The sequence below is a fragment of the Protopterus annectens genome, chromosome 2.part1, assembly GCF_019279795.1.
Source record: "Protopterus annectens isolate FY-2018-M chromosome 2.part1, PAN1.0, whole genome shotgun sequence".
Taxonomy (NCBI): Eukaryota; Metazoa; Chordata; order Ceratodontiformes; family Protopteridae; genus Protopterus; species Protopterus annectens.
The window spans coordinates 1,237,355,051-1,237,372,268 of NC_056729.1; the positions used below are offsets into that span (position 1 = coordinate 1,237,355,051).

Sequence of the window (17,218 nt, forward strand, 5' to 3'; positions counted from 1 at the left end):
AATGCCAAAGAAAACCAGAGACCTGAAGCCAGTCTTGGATCTAAGCAAACTAAACCACTACATAATGAAAGCAAAGTTTCGGATAGTCATGGTACAGTCCATATTTCCATTGTTAAAGAATGATGATTGGATCTGTTCTGTGGACTTAAAGGATGCGTACTTTCACATAAAAATAGAACAGCACTCCAGAATTCATTTGCATTTCAGGCTAGGAGCTAGTCACTTCCAGTTCAGAGCCCTGCCCTTTGGACTCAACACAACCCCCCCAGGGTGTTCACTAAATGCATGACAGTGATTTCAGCTCATTTCAGACTGCTAGTTTTTCGGGTGTTCCCGTATCTAGACAACTGACTCCTAACTGCTGCAACCAGGCATCAACTACTTCATGCCAGAGATTACCTGTTCCAGATCTGGGATCTCCTAGGCATCACTGTAAACCAGGACAAGTCATAACCAATACCATTTCAATCCTTGGAGTTTATCGGGACTCTGCTAAACACAGTTACTCAAGTAGTGTCATTGCCTCTACATCAGATAGTCAACTTGAGAGACCAAGTCCAGACTTTACTTGCTCTTCCTTCTCCCTCCACCAGGCTTATTCTTCAAGCTCTTTGATCTGTGGCAGCTATCATAATGATGTTATGTGATCCTATCTCGCCTACATTCTGTACTGATGGGCTCGGAGCCGATCCCTCGGCTCCAACTCGGCACGCTTATGCTATAGAGCGAGGCCTCTTATTGGCTGAGCTATCTTTATCCCAGGATGCACCACCACTAATCCGCCAGATCTCGTTTGCCACTTACAGAGCTTAGACGTGGTCTCAACTTGGCTGGGCTAAGTACTATTTATTTAGGCTTTTTCCTGTCAAAACTTTGCTTGATTTAAACCCAATAGCTGTTTTAACGGCTATTCTTTGTATACGAGTGTGTTTGGTAGTTTTGGTTAAGGATTTCATGTTTTTTCCTGTCAGGGAAGGTTCCCATTTAAGTTAGAGGGGCCTTCCCCTGTGGTTTCTACTACCTTAGTTGTTGTGTGTGGGTCAAGTACCCGTGTAAGTTAGAGGGTCTTGACCCTCTCTATCTCTCTCTTTCTTTTGTGGAAAGTTTCTTTTTAAAAAAAAAGGTTTTAGTTTTAAAATTTTAATACTAAAGTAGGGATATATTTTTTTCTTGTCACAAACCCTTCTTTTACTTGTAGACAACTGTGTTTTGGCTTGGACTATGTCGAAAGAACACAAACCCTCCGGGTTTAAGAAATGCACGAGGTGTGGTTTTAAAATGTCCATAACGGACGACCACTCCTCGTGCGTCTATTGCTTAGGTGCTAAACACCTACAAGAGTCGTGTAGTGTGTGCCACGCGTTCTCTTCTAGAGTCCTCCAGGAAAGGAAAAACAAATTAATCCTCAAAGGATTAATCAAGCCTTCCTTCGAGGAGGCTTTATCTTCCTCTCCATCTCCTTCTAAAAAGAAAAAAGCGTCGGCTCCGACCAGTCAGTCGGAACCGACTGCTAAAAAAGCTAAGCAGACTTCTCCATCGGCTCCACGGACTTCGTAGCCGAGGTTGGAACGGTCTGCCTCGACCCCTCTGGTTTCGGAGCCGAGGTCTGGGGCATCGAGAGGCGGGTCACCCTCATCGGCTCCACTGATATTGGAGCCGATAAGGGTTACCGGCTCAGACTCTTCCCCCTTGGAGCCGAAGTCCTTATCGGCACCGAGGGAAATTTCCTTGAAACCTTCTTCGGAGCCGATAGTTGTGGAGTCCTTTCGTAGGAGCCCTTCGGAGCCGATGGAGAAATCGGTTCGGGCCCGATCGGTATCCTCGAGATCATCCAAGATGTCTGATTCGGACATCGACAGGGTGCTCCTTCGACTCTTCCAGTCTCCGGTGTTCCAAAAGATGGTTTCGGCTCCAGCCCATTTGGCTTCGGAGCCGATGGTTCACTTCCCTATTGTGGTTCCTCCTCCAACAGCTTCGGCACCGTTGGAGCCGGTGCTGGTGGGACTGGTGGAGGTGTTAGGGTCGGGCCCGACCCTTGCTCCAACTCCGGCTCTTGGGTCGGAGTTCAGTACACGGACTTCTTCCTTTGGCCCTGGGGGGGGAGGCTTCGGGATTGAGGCTTTCGGTCCCAAGTCTCCCTCTTGGTGCGTCGGCGGCGGGAGTACCGTCCACTGTTGTAGCCACGGAGGTGGGACCCTCCCAGGATTCTGGTGGTCCCGCCTTCAGGGCTATGAGGAGTGCTTTAGCCAAATCCTCTTTGGCTACCTCCACGGTTTCCCCAGCTCCTTCCCTACATTTGGAGACTGGGTCATTGGCAGTCCCCCTGTCCTTAGACAGCGGAGCCCCTGGGCCTCAGGTTACCTCCGCTGGGGTTTCTCCCCCTCCTGGAGGTCCTTCTGAAGCCTCTTCGGAGGAACTTCCCAGGAAGAGATCGTGCAAGAGGAAGCACGTTGACTCCCCTGATGAGTCTCTGACATCCGACACTGATCTCGATGATGCAGAAGGGTCCCCCAAGTCGTCCTCGGATGATGTCTCCTTTGCAGACATCCTGGAAGCCCTAAAGCAACGAGGCGGCTGGCAGTCCAAACCTCCCTCTGCTGATGAGTCGGTGTTCCTGAAGGCCTTGGGCTCAGCCTTCCGCCTCCTGGGTGTCTCCGCCCGACGAGCTCTTGGATTTGATCTGTCGAAGGGCGTGGAACACCCAGACTCTGTGGAACCGGTGCCCGCTCGTCCGAACAAATTTCTCGGCCCTGATAGAGAGTTCCTTACTAAAGGTGTGGCTGTAGATGCTTTGGTGGTGGCATCTGCTACCCAGCAAGATGTAGCAGAGGCTTCTCGTCCGTCCATCCTCCTAATAAGGAGTCTAGGAGCATGGATCGGCGGAAAGCGCACCCTCAGTTCAGCGGCCTTTACACTGAGGTCCTTGAACTACCTTACGCACTTCACCAGGTTTCAGAGGGATCTGATTAAGGAGCTATCCGATACCCTCTTGGGTAACCTGCCTGAGGAGCTGGCCCAGACGGTTGGCTCTCAGCTGGCTACAATGTCGTCCATTTCGAACTCGTCGATGAGGCTCATTTCTATGCGGCCGAAGGGCAAGTAAGCGGCGGGTTCAGGCATTGCTCTCGGAGACCAGCCTGGCTCCGCCTGTGTCATTTCGCGGAGGCCTTTAAGTCTTCATTTGCCGACGCCTTTGATGGGTCCTCTCTGTTTGGACCCAAGGTAAAGACACACTAACCCGCTGTGAACAGGAGGGTAAGACTCTGACTGCCGTGGGCACGATTTTCCACTCCCTTCGGCCTTATCCCAAGGTTAAAGAGGAGGGAAAATGTGGTTCCGTGAATCTCAGAAGCCTTACCCTCTCAGCAGGAAGGTTCCCCTTCCAGAGGCAGAGGAGGGGGAAATTCATCCGGAAGATGCCGTCCCAGAGGCGGCAGAGGCCCTCGCAACACTGGAGACCGCGAGTCCTTTCGTGGCTCTTCAGCCTTTCATAGTCCCTGAGGGATTGCCCGGCTGTGCTGCTCGGAGCCAGTCGGGGTCATTCTCAAGCACCTGAAGGCCTGGGAAGGCATCACTCAGGACCGATGGGTGCTTCGGATTATCGCCGGAGGTTACTCCATCCCATTCTCTCACCCCATCCCTCAGTCCAAAAAAATCCCGGACCCGCCACCCAGTCAACGGGATACCACAGCCTCAGAAGTTTCAAAGCTGCTGCAAAAAGGAGTCATCCAACCGGTCCCCGTAGACCAGATCGGATTAGGGACTTACTCAAGATTCTTTTTGGTGCCAAAAAAGACCGGGGACTTGAAGCCCATTTTGGACCTAAGCATCCTAAACCGTTCAGTGACAAAGTCCAAGTTGCGAATGGTCACTCTACAAACCATTCTCCCATTGCTGGAGAAGGGTGTTTGGATGTGCTCCATAGATCTCAAGGATGCTTATTATCATATCATGGTACATCAAGCGTCCAGGAGACATCTGCGCTTCAGCCTAGGAGACAGTCATTTTCAGTTCCGTGCGCTGCCCTTTGGTCTCACCACAGCCCCCAGGGTGTTCACCAAGTGCTTGGCAGTAGTGACTGCTCACCTGAGAAGTCTAGGATTCCAGGTGTTTCCGTATCTAGACGACTGGCTCCTAACTGCCACCTCCAAGCATCTACTTCTGCGGAGCCTACAAGCCACTATCTTACTGGGCAGTTCCCTTGGAATCACCTTCAATTGGCCAAAGTCTGTGTTGCGGCCATCTCAACGAATAAGATTCATAGGGGTAGAGATAGACTCAAACCAAATGCGGGTCTACCTACCTACAGACAGAATACAAACCATACAAGCTCAAGTTCGAGCCTTACTTCCAAGATCCAAAGCCCCAGCCAGAATGGTCCTGCAGCTATTGGGATCCATGTCCGCCACGGTTCTTCTAGTCCCCTTGGCAAGGTTGCACATGAGAATTCTCCAGTGGCTTCTCTCAGCTCAGTGGTCCTTTCAGGAACTCCCCCTCAATCACCTTGTATGGATCACGGAATCTTGCAGACGGGACCTTCGCTGGTGGCTAGTGCCCTCCAACTTGGATCAGGGACGACCCTTTGTTCTACCTCCTCCGGCGGCCACTTTGACCACGGACGCCTCCCAGACGGGGTGGGGGGGGCATTCCCTGGGCAGGTCAGTCCAAGGCAAATGGCATCTGGACGAGACTTTGCTTCATATCAACGTCCTGGAAATGAGGGCAGTACTTCTGTCCCTTCAAGCCCTTCACGATTATCTCCCTCAAGGCGTAATTGCCGTTCACTCAGACAACATGTCAGTTGTTTGGTATCTGAACAAACAGGGAGGGACCAGATCCTATCCTCTTTGCAGAGAAGCCATGAGAGTTTGGGAATGGGCAGTCTCCACCAAACGCTTTCTAGTGGCTACTCACATACCGGGCAAGTCCAATGTGATAGCCGACAGATTGAGCAGGACCATCCTCTCTCCTCACAAATGGTCTCTGAATATGACAGTTGCAAGTCAGATTTTCAGCGAATGGGGAGTTCCGTGTTGCGACCTCTTCGCGACTCCTCTGAATGCGAAGTGCAAAGAGTTCTTCTCCCTAACCCCGGCTCCGGGAAAGAGCCCCATGGACGCATTAGTCCATCCTTGGCCCACCGGCTTGCTTTATGCCTTCCCTCCAGTTCCTCTCCTTCCCAGAGTGATTCAAAAGGCATTTCTCTTGGGGAGCAAAATGATCTTAATTGCTCCTTACTGGCCTCGTCAAGTGTGGTTCCCCTATCTTCGGAAACATGCCCTGGAAGGTCCATGGTTGCTGGATCAGATACCAGACCTACTGGTTCATCAGTCGGGACTACTCCACCAGTCCCTACACACCTTAAAATTGACGGCTTGGCTCCTCCTCTTCCGACGATAGTCAGGAGTCATACATTGGATCCAGATGTTGTACACATATTATCTTCGGCCCATACGTCTGCTACAAAGAAACTGTATTCTAGCAAATGGAAAGGATTTGCTATTTGGGCTCAACTCTGGGGCCTGGACCCCATTTCTATTCCCGTGGCAGAAGTACTAAAATTTCTGACTTCTCTTTTCAATCAAGGCTCTTCAGTTTCTACCATCAAGGTACAATTGGCAGCAATTTCTAATTTTCACGAATCCATAGACCCACCTTTAGTGAGCAACAGATTGTGCAAGACCTTCTTAAAAGGTGCTGCTCTATTGAGACCTCCGATTTCTCATCCTGCACCTCCATGGGATCTCGATATAGTGTTACGTGCCTTGACTTCTTTCCCCTTTGAACCGGCAGCTACATGTGATCTAAAGTTTCTATCATGGAAGACAGCTTTTCTGGTGGCGATTACTTCTGCCAGAAGAGTTTCAGAGCTTCAAGCTTTGTCAGTAAAACCCTCATACTTGGTTTTCACAAGGACAGAGTATCCCTCAGACCAAATCCTTCCTTTGTCCCTAAGGTTTGTTCTACTTTCTGCTTACAACAATCGTTAGAGCTTCCAGTTTTTCCCAAAATACTCTAACAAGGCGGAGTTCATATTCCACACACTAGATGTACACAGACAGTTACGTTTTATTTAGACAGGACCAAACAAACAAGGAAACAGATCAGTTGTTTGTATCCTTTGCAGATAACAAATTGGGCAAAGCTGTCACAAAGGTCACTATTGCCAAATGGATCAGGGACTGTATTTCTCAAGCTTATTTTTATTCTAACAAAGAGCTTTCCACCTCTGTCAAGGCTCATTCTACAAGGGCTATGGCTACTTCGATAGCATTTCATTCTAAGCTTGCTATTAGTGACATTTGTGCTGCGGCTACATGGTCTTACCCGCACACCTTCATTTCCCACTACAAATTAGATGTGGCATCTAGAGGACGAGCTTCATTTGGTTCCACAGTGCTCAGGAGTGTTTTCCAATGAGCCACCCGGGATTTAGGTGCTAGGGACGCTGTCCCATCAGTACAGAATGTAGGCGAGATAGGATCACTTAACATCTTTTAGTTATGTACTCACCATAACTTCAGATGTTTGGGATCCATCTCGCCTAAATTCCTAATAACCCACCCTCCTTCCCCCTTCCTTGGAGATCAGAGGATATCAGAAGGTCCGAATCCTGTTGTTTCATCTTGAGACATCTAACAATGTTATATAATCAAGTTGTGCATGTGTGCATGTATGCGGACAAACAAGATCTGGGGGATTAGTGGTGGTGCACCCTGGGATAAAGATAGCTCAGCCAATAAGAGGCCTCGCTCTATAGCATAAGCGTGCCGAGTCGGAGCCGAGGGATCGGCTCCGAGCCCATCAGTACAGAATGTAGGCGAGATGGATCCCAAACATCTGAAGTTATGGTGAGTACATAACTAAAAGTTAGTTCCTCTGGAAAGGTTCTGTATGCATGTTCTCCAGTGGATCTTGGCTGTGCAGTGATCTATACTTCACCAGTCTCCATCTGTTCCTCTCAAGTTGACAAAAGTTTGCAGAACCCACCTGGAATGGTGGATTCATTCTGACCTGTAAGTTGACAAACCATTCATTCTTCCCTTGCCCACAGCCACATTGACCATGGATGCTTCCCAGCTAGTGTGGAGGGGGCATTTCAAAGAGGTCCAAGGCACTTGGACTCCCATAGAGGTCAGACTGCATATCAGTGTCCTAGGGATGAGAGGTGTCCTCCTTTCATTGCAAGCCTTTCAGGATATTCTCCCTCTGGGGACTATTGCAGTCCACACAGACAACATGTTAGTAGTCTGGTACATCAACAAACAAGGAGGAACCTGTTCTTACCCTCTTTGCAGGGAGACCATGAAAGTTTGGGAGTGGACAGTATTTTCATACCACTTTCTCATTGCAACTCACATACCAGGGAAAACCAATGTGCTGGCGGACAAACTCAGCAGGTCCATTCTGACACCCCATGAGTGGTCCCTCAACCAAACGGTAGTGAACCAGATTTTCAACCATTGGGGGCCATCCTTGCTGTGATCTCTCTGCTTCCCCTCCCAACTGCAAGTGCAGCAAGTACTTTGTGTTGACCCCCCCCACCTGGCAAGTCCCCAAGGGACACACTAGTCCATGATTGGCCCTCCGGTCTTCTTTATGCTTATTCCCCCTGCCGTTGATCCCAAAATTCCTTCAGAAAGCCCAGTGGTTGAAGAGCACTGTAATTCTCATTGCCCCTTATTGGCCTTGTCAGATTTGGTTCCCCTTCTTATGGTCTCACCTGAAGTGTCCTCCCTGGATACTGGAGCCCAACCAGGATCTACTAATCCATCCATCTCTGGGATTCTATCAGGATCTGCCCACTCTCAAGCTAACTGCATGGTTTCTCCAATTTCAATGATTGTCAAAGGATCCAGGCTTTCTTCTCCAGTAAAGAGTATTGTTTTAGCTTCTCAAAAGGCCTCTATCAAAAAAGTATACAAAAGCAAGTGAAACAGATTTTCTAATTCCTACCATCAGTATAAGTAGGAATATTGTTAGTAACAGAGGAACTGTGCCTTGTAATCGATGATCTGAAGTAGGAGAATTCATTTGTCAGCAACCTGTGGGTATGGATCCGATATCGGATTCGAACCGGCATGGTTTATCCAGCTATGGATCCGAACTCCTAGCTCCTCCCCTCAGCCATAAAGCCCTGCTCTCCCTACATGACCTCAGATCTAGTTTGCCGCGTTCATGGTGACAGCCTAGATTTCGAGCTCCATAAGCTAAGTGGATTTTTGGTATTTTATAAGGGTTATTTCTTCTTAAAAATACTTTAACTGTGTGAAAGTGTTATGTTCCCTTCCTATTTATACTATTTTTGGGTTAAGTTAACTTTATTTTATGTACCCTCCCCTCTCTGGCACATAGCTAGTGTGAGTGTGTGTTTTTCTTTGGGGCCTTTGGTGTGTGTGTGTTAGTTTAACTTTTTTCTTTAAAAAAAAAAAAAAAAAAAAAAAAAAAAAAGTTAGTATGTCTGAGGCCCCAAAGGCAATATTCTCAAAATGCTCCGAGTGTGGCCATAAGCTATCTCCTGCTGATGGCCACACTCGGTGCGTTCGATGCCTTGGGGTTGAACACCTCACTTCTGGGTGTTCAATCTGTGCAGGGTTCAACCCCAGGGCATTGAAGGAGCGGAGGTCGAAGCTGGTCTTGGCGGGTCTCTTACCCCTGGACTCGGCTTTGGCCCCTGCCCCGTTGGTAGTGACGGCTTCGGCAGTTTCTACATTGCCTGCTCCCCCTCCTCCTCCCAGGATTCAAACTCCCTCTACGGGTTCGGAGGAGAGGGAAGCCAGGAAGAAGGACCGGAGAGAGAAGCACCACTAGCGGCGGGCCGAGACCTCCATCTCGGCCCCGCCGGCTAAGCGGGCTTCTCCTCCGGCCTCTCTGGCTGCTGGCTCTCCTCCTCGGCTCCGGTCCCCATGTTTCTCACCGGGGCCTGAGGAGGAGGAGACCCGACCTCCTTCGAGGCTATCAAGGTGGCACTCAAGGCTACCTACAGCCTCTCCGACGCTGATCTGGACCGGATGATGCGAAGGTTCATCCAGGCCCAGATGCAGATGGGAGTGCTCCTGCCTCCCCTTCCCCCCTGGGGGGGAGCTCGACCCCATTTTTCAAGCCCATAGCTCCTTCTCTGACCTGCTACCCGGGCTCGGAGCCGAGCAGCTTCGGAGCCAGGGGTGGGTCGGCACCGACAGTACTGGGTACTTCGAATCCGACCCTGCCCTCGAGTGTGTCTGATCCGACCTCGCGGAGCCTTGGCCCGAGCTTCGGATCCGAGGGACTCAGTGTGCCTTCGGCGCCTTCCGTGTCGGAGCGCACTGGTTCCTCTGATCCGAGGGGCTCGGCGCCGGCTCCGATCCACTCCTTGGATCCGAGGGGGAGCCGACTTTCAGATCGTTTGTTCGAGGCTGGCTCCCCCTTGGCTTTTGATGTAGTGGAGAGGGCTCTGTTGAGGGCATCCGGACCCCCGGCCCTTGCTTCGGCTCCTTCCCGCACTCCATCTGCTCTAGGTCAGGCTTCCATCACCCGGCCACTGGGACAGCCCGTTTCATTGCCCCAAGCAGTTCCTTTGGAACTAGACACCGCTGGCGAGGGCTCCTCGGACAGCCCCCCCGAGGAAGCACCTCGCAAGCACACGTGTAAGAGGAGGCACATAGACTCCCCCGAGTCTTTAACTGAAGACACGGATTTGGAGGAAAGGGAAGGCTCCCCAAGATCACCCCCCCTAAGGATGTCTCCTTTGGAGACATCATGGAAATGTTACGTATAAGAGGTGGGTGATCTGCCCCAAAGTCGTCCTCGGACGAGTCTGTGTTCTTGGAGGCATTTGAAGCAGGCCCGTCTACCTCTTGGGTGTCCCCTCCTGCCAACCCCCTGGTGGACCTTATTACCACCAGGGCGTGGAAGGAACCGGACGCCGTGGAGCCAATCCCCAAGAGGCCGGACAGGATTCTTAGCCCCCCTGCTGACCGTGCCCACTGGAGCAAGGGACCCCAGGTAGATGCCATGTTGTTGGCAGCAGCCACTAAGAGGGAACTTGCTCAGGAGAGTCCCTCAGTCCATCCCCCGAGCAAGGAGTCTCGGATGATGGACCGCTTGGGGAAGCGAATGTTTAGTTCAGCGACCTTCTCAGTGAGGGTGCTCAACTATCTGGCACATGTCATTAGGATGCAGCGCAATCTTATCAAAGAATACGCTGCATCCCCCCCCCCAGAGTCCATGTCGGAGGAGGACAAACTTTTGCACTCCACCCGTATGGCCACTCTTCGTTCCGTGACCAATACCTCTATGCGGTTACTTTCCCATGCTACCGAGGGAGCCGCTAGAGCTGCGGGAGTGGGCCTAGTCACAAGACACCAAGCCTGGCTCCGCCATTGCAATTTCACGGAGCCCTTCAAGGCGTCATTCGCGAACGCCCCCTTTGACGGTTCTTCCCTTTTTGGCAAAACGGTTCGCAACACCTTGGTCCAGAGCGAGAAGGACGGGAAGACGCTGTCTGCCGTCGGAGTCTGCTTCTCTGTGCCCCAGAGGTCCTACTCTAGGAACCAAAAGGGCCAGAAGAAGATGTGGTTCCAGAAGTCGCAGCAATCCCAACCTGCTCCGGACAACCAGTCCTTCCGCGGCAGAGGAGGACAGGGAGGACGCCGCCCCAGGGGCAGAGGGGCTCCCATGAATTTTGGGTCCAGGGAACCTTTCTCTGAACGGCCCATGCAGCAACCCTGAGGGGTTGCCCAACTGCTCCACTCTGGAGGCAGTCGGGGGACGTTTTCCGGAACACCTAGCGGCATGGGAGTCCATAACGTCAGACCGCTGGGTTCTCCAGATTATATCCAGTGGCTACAAAATCCCATTTCTTCACATCCCAAAATTAAAATCCCTCCCCGACATTCCACCCGATCAGAGGGAGGCCGCTTCAGCAGAAATTGGCCATCTGCTGAGAAAAAGAGCCATCCAGCCCGTCCCCCCAGACCAGATCGGATCAGGGTTCTACTCCAGGTTCTTTTTAGTGCCCAAGAAGACGGGGGGACCTAAGACTCATTCTGGACCTGTCCCTATTAAACCTGGCAGTTCCCAAGGAGAAGTTCCGGATGGTCACTCTACAATCCATCCTCCCCCTTCATGGAGAAAATCACTGGATGTGCTCTATAGACCTCAAGGATGCGTACTACCACATACTAATGGACAGACGGTCCAGGAGGTTTCTTCGCTTCCGGTTGGGAGCCAGTCACTTCCAGTTCAGGGTCCTTCCCTTTGGTCTCACCACAGCCCCCAGGGTTTTCACCAAAGTATTAGCAGTGGTTGCGGCCCACCTGAGGCTTCACTGGGTGCAGGTCTTTCCGTATCTGGACGACTGGCTTCTCACCGCCCCAACAAGGCATCTACTGTCCTTGGCAAGAGACTCCTTTCTTCGCCTAGCTCCCTGGCTAAGCATCACGGTAAACGTAGGAAAGTCCAACCTGGTCCCTACTCAGTTAATAGAATTCATAGGAGCCAGGTTAGACACGAGGAAGTTAAAGGCCTTTTTCACTACCGACAGGGTTCGGAATCTGCGACTCCAGGTGCGGGCCATCCTCCACTCCAGCTCGGTTCCTGCAGAATTGGTCCTGAGGGCACTAGGGTCTATGGCGGCAGCGATTTCTCTTCTTCCACTCGCCCGCTTGAACATGTGGGTACTTCAGTGGACACTTCAGGTGCAATGGTCATTTCTCTCTCTCCCCCTGCATCACCCCATTGCAATCAGCAAGGCTTGCAAGCGGTCTCTCTTGTGGTGGCTCCATTCCCCGGATCTCCACAGAGGCTGCTCTTTTTGTGCATCTCCCCCTCTCGCCACAGTGACCACGGATGCTTCCCGCCTCGGGTGGGGGGGGGGCATTTTGCGGGCCGGACGGTCCAAGGCACGTGGAATGATTCAGAGACCTGCCTGCATATCAATGTTCTGGAGATGAGGGTGGTGCTCTTGGCGTTGCAAGCACTTCAAGCCTTCCTTCCCCTGGGAACATTGCGATTCAGTCAGACAACATGTCGGTGGTCTGGTACATCAACAAACAGGGGGGAACCAGGTCTTACCCTTTATGTCGAGAAGCCATGAGAGTGTGGGAATGGGCGATCTCCACCAACCGCTTTCTCATCGCAACGCATATTCCGGGTCGGTCCAACATCCTTGCGGACAAGCTCAGTCGCACCATTCTCTCCCCGTACGAGTGGTCTCTCAATGCTCAAATAGCGGAACGTATCTTCGCACAGTGGGGGACTCCCTGTTGCGATCTCTTTGCTTTTCCCTTAAACACCAAGTGCGACAGTTTTTTCGCTCTAATCCCACCTCCAAGGGGATTCCCCGAGAGACGCTCTGGTGCATGCTTGGCCTCCCGGTCTTTTTTACGCATGCCTCTGATGCTCAAGGTGCTTCAGAAAGCCTCTCGGTTGGGGTGCAGAATGATCCTCATAGCCCCATTCTGGCCTCGACAGATCTGGTTCCCGTACCTAAGGTCTCACTCAGTGAATCCACCTTGGATTCTAGATCCCATTCCGGATCTGATATCACACCCATCGAACCTACCAACTCCGAACCTGGACAACCTGAAGCTGACTGCTTGGCTGCTCCAGTTCCACTCTTAATCAGGACTCCCGGTATCTCGTCCCCAGTTAAGGCCATTCTGGTAGCGGCTCATAAACCCTCTACCAGAAAAATTTACCGCAGTAAATGGAAGCGTTTCTCCATTTGGGCAGAGCGGCAAGGTCTAGATCCCTTCACGGTTCCCCTTCCTTTGGTTCTTGACTTCCTTACTACTCTCTTTAATGATGGCGCCAGTAATTCTATGGTCAAAGTTCAGCTAGCGGCCATTTCTCATTACCATGTTGGTCATGACTCTGGGCTTCTTATGTCTGCCAAGTTATGTAAAATCTTCCTAAAAGACACCTTTCTGCTTAGACCTCCTGTCAAAGAGGCGGTTCCCCCGTGGGATCTTTCTTTAGTTCTTCAGGCCTTGACCGCTCCCCCCTTCGAGCCTGCGGCCACAGTAGATCTAAAATTCTTGTCTCTTAAGACTGCATTTATAGTAGCCATTACCTCTGCTAAGAGAGTTTCTGAACTTCAAGCCCTGTCCATGAAACTGCCTTATTTGGTCTTCCATCCGGACCGGGTGTGCCTCAGGATCAATCCCTCCTTTCTTCCTAAGGTAGCTTCGGAAGCGAACATTAATCAGTCCATCAACCTCCCTGTTTTCTTTCCTAAGTATCAGAACAAAGGTGAATACAAGCTGCATTCCTTGGATGTTCACAGGCAGCTTCGTTTTTATCTTAACAGGACAGCTGGTCATAGGCAATCCGACCAATTGTTCATTTCCTTTGCCAAATTCAATCTGGGTAAGCCAATTTCCAAAGTTTCCTTGTCACGCTGGATTTCCCAGTGTATTCTGTTAGCTTACCAAGCTTCTGGGAGGTCCGCACCGGAGGGAGTCCATGCTCATTCGACCCGGTCTGTCTCTACCTCAGCGGCCTTTAAGTCTAGGGTTCCTCTGGATGACATTTGTTCAGCAGCCACTTGGGCTTCATCTCATACCTTTATTTCTCATTACAAGCTGGACATCACGTCTAGAGGTAGAGCATCCTTTGGCTCCGCGGTGCTCCGGAATATCCTTCCATGATGGCCGCCCAAGATTCAGGTAGCTGGGGACTCTGTCCCACAGGTTGCTGACAAATGAATTCTCCTACTTCAGATTTAGAAGTTATGTACTTACCATAACATTCCATCAGAGTAGGTGGATTCATTTGTCTGCAACCATCCCGCCCTCCTATCCCCCTGGCCTTGTCAGTTTCCTGCATAGGATGTGCTACCCTTTGGTTAGGGTAGTTGGTGCAGGGCAAACTCGATCTGAGGTCATGTAGGGAGAGCAGAACATTATGGGTGAGGGGAGGAGCTAGGAGCTCGGATCCATAGATGGATAAACCATGCCGGTTCGGATCCGATATCGGATACATACCCACAGGTTGCAGACAAATGAATCCACCTACTCAGATGGAACGTTATGGTAAGTACATAACTTCTAATTCTATTTGTAAGCAGGTAGTTAATTTCTTTCCATATATAAATGAAGCCAGGTTGTGACAAATGGTAAGTATTCATGCAACACAGAAGGGATAATTTATGTCCTGAAATGTACTTGTACTTTAAAACTTCTACATGTCTCCCCAATATAAAATAAAGTTCATTTTCAAGAACACATCAGAGATATAAAAAAATAAGACTGGATAGCCCTGTGGGTAATAATTTTATATCTTTACATCATGCTATAATCCTGATGAATTAAAGGGTTGCATTCTTGAAAAGGTAGAGGTATCTTTGGGAGAGTGCACAGGTATAAAAGAAAAACTTTTAAGAAAGGAAACACTTTTTATTTTGAAATATAATACTTTGGAGCCTTTTGGGCTCAATAAAGAATGTAATCGGAAGTATATAACTTAATTAATGCTATTGAATAATTGTTTGTTACAGTTGTTTATAGTGTATTTAAGGTGTGATCAAAATGTGTTTTTTTTTTTACACTTAGAAGGCTTTTTCAGCCAAAGCGCTAAGGATTTTATTAAAGCTATGCTACTTTATGGATCTGTGGCCTTTCTTGTCGTTATTTTAACATTCTTTTGCTTTGGAGTAGTTATTTTTGGTTCTCTTATGGCCACAGACCCTGCCAGTAACATTCCTCGAGTGTTTAGAGAAGACCTGTCTGATGGCACACAGCGGTTGATAGAATATATGTTCTTCAGCTTAATGGGAGGGGCTTCAGAACTATGGATGCTATTGCTACTAATACTACCAACAGTAATGCCAACACGGGCGCTCCAGCTTCTATTAATATGTGGGATCACTATGTGGGTGAATGAAATTGTCATATCACCAATCCTTTTCAAATTGTGAGTTCTTCAGGTATGGTCTCTCTACCTGTTGAAGTGTGTGATTTAAGGGAGAGATTGGAGAATTTATTACGTAAAGAAACTAGTATCCATGAGAACAATCTGTGCCTTAAACGTTATGTTGAACTAAATATTACTCCCAGAGGCTTGAGAGCTTCACAACACCTACTACACCCTTCAACAAAGACAATGTTGCTGATATTTTTCGCAAAAGGTGGATTGAGGCTGCACACCAGTGTTCCTTACAATGTGTCCAAATCCTGATAGAGACCTCCTTAAACAGTGATATCTTAAGGAGATAGTGTTGATCAGTGCTGAGTTGCAAAAACATTTATCTACAGTGAAATTGGATGAACTGTTGCGAAATACTAATGCCAAACTGGTTGATTTGGAGCAAGAACTAGTTGAACAAAAAAGTAACAAAATAAAGAGAGACATTAAGGATTACAGCTCAGATATGGCGTTTCTATGTAAACGCAATGCTAATAGGTCATCCTCTTCATGTGGGAGGGGAAAAGGTTATAATAATACTTCCGCTTCCACCTCAGTCTCCTTTGCAACCTCGGATGATGTCGGAGTTAATACAGAGGGTGAAAATGAAAATGAGCATTTTCCACCCTTGCCCGAAGCACAAAATCCAATGGATCTAAATAGTCATTTTTGGAACAACACTGGCATGAAGTTCTAAGGCAAAAAAAGAGGTCGCAGTGATTGGGAACACTATAAAAATCAAGGAGGACACTTTAAGGGACAAAACAACAAAAAAATGCGATGAAACTGAAAGGTGTGACTTTTTGAGTGACACTCTAGTATTGAATTTGTCAAACTGTTGTGTGTCTCATACGGTGTTGTCTGTATTAAATTTAGGACTTAAGTTTATCCCTTCAGCCTAGGTTACATATGTTAGAGTGAAGTGTTTCAGCTAAGTAGGAAGTTGCATCTGATTGACTTCTTTAATAAATGGGATAATGGAGGATAAATTGTACTCAATGAAAGTTTGGATGATTCTTTTTGTTCTTGTTCATCACAAGTTAGCTTATAATAGTATGATATTAATGCCTACAGTAATTTCGATACTAGCAAAATTCATGTTAAAAGTCATATTTCCCCATTTACGAATAGTAATATACAAGGTTATATTTCCACTTTGAATTTCCAAGTTGAGCAGTTATGTCAGGAATGTATAAAAAATAAAAACAATGTGAATTAACTAAAGAACAATGGTTAGCATTTTGTAAAGATATGAGATTGGTGGTGAAGCAGTCGGACAAAGGGAATCAAATTGTAATTTAGTATTATACTCAGTATCTTGACATGTTTGCCCATCTTAATAATGAAGTATATGAGAAATGTGACATAACTAAGTATTATGAGTCTATTAATGAATATCAAAGCTTGCTGAAAAAAAGGTTTACGGTTGGGTTATTTCACTGCTAGTGATTTAGAAAAAAGTTTAGTGTTGAAAATAGTAATATAGCAGTATTTTATTGCTTACCAAAAACACACAAAGGTATTCAAAATTTGAGTTAAAGACCAATTATTTCAGCAGTGAATGTATTTTTTGAAAAACATTTGCATTTTATTGCATGAATGTTTAAAAATATGTTATGAATATTCCATCTTACATTAGGGATAGTCCAGATTTTTTAAGTAAAAATTAAAGGGCTAACATGGAAAAGTACAATGTGTACTGGCTTTGCATGGATGTGAAAAGCCTATATACAAATGTAAAACATATTATAGGAAAACAAGCTTTGTTTTATTATTTTAGGTGATTCACCTGTGTCTCATTTCTTAATTGAATTGGTTTCTTTTTGCTTAAAACTTTTTTTATGTTTATTGGGGAAGTTTTTCACCAGTTGCAAGTCACAGTGATTGGGGCAGCTTTTGCCCCCACGTATGCTAACCTGGTAATGGCCAAGTTTGAAATGGACTGTATATATTCACATACTTTTTATAAATTGCAGGTAGTTACATACTTCAGGTTTATAGATAATTATGTGATGGGAAGGAAGTAGATGCCCAGTCATTTGTAAATGACCTCCAGTCTAATAATATGGGCCTCCAATTTGATGGAATACAGTTGGGTTACCGGGTGAACTTCTTGGATATAGAACTTAAGGGTTTTGTAACCAGTATCCATAGAAAATTTGATCAAATGTATTTTTTTGGATGGCAATAGTTGTCACCCTCAACATCTGACTTCTGTACTACCATATAATTAATTTCTAAGAATAAATAGGTTATGTAGTGCAGATGTTGACTTTGACAAGGAGATACTAGAAGCTGAAAATATGTTTATCAGCAGAGGTTATGATGGAAA

At 47.9% G+C, this 17,218-nt stretch overlaps 1 protein-coding gene across 1 annotated transcript in view; it reads left to right on the forward strand.

The window, feature by feature from the left end:
* The window catches only part of HSPBAP1 (HSPB1 associated protein 1), a 690,132-nt gene extending 675,406 nt beyond the window's left edge, over positions 1-14,726 (forward strand). Inside the window, exon 5 of the mRNA XM_044062769.1 lies at positions 14,667-14,726. Within this exon, the coding sequence (XP_043918704.1) occupies positions 14,667-14,679 (13 nt within the window). The 3' untranslated portion in view covers positions 14,680-14,726. The remainder of the gene's footprint in view (positions 1-14,666) is intronic.
* Positions 14,727-17,218: the final 2,492 nt, after the last annotated feature.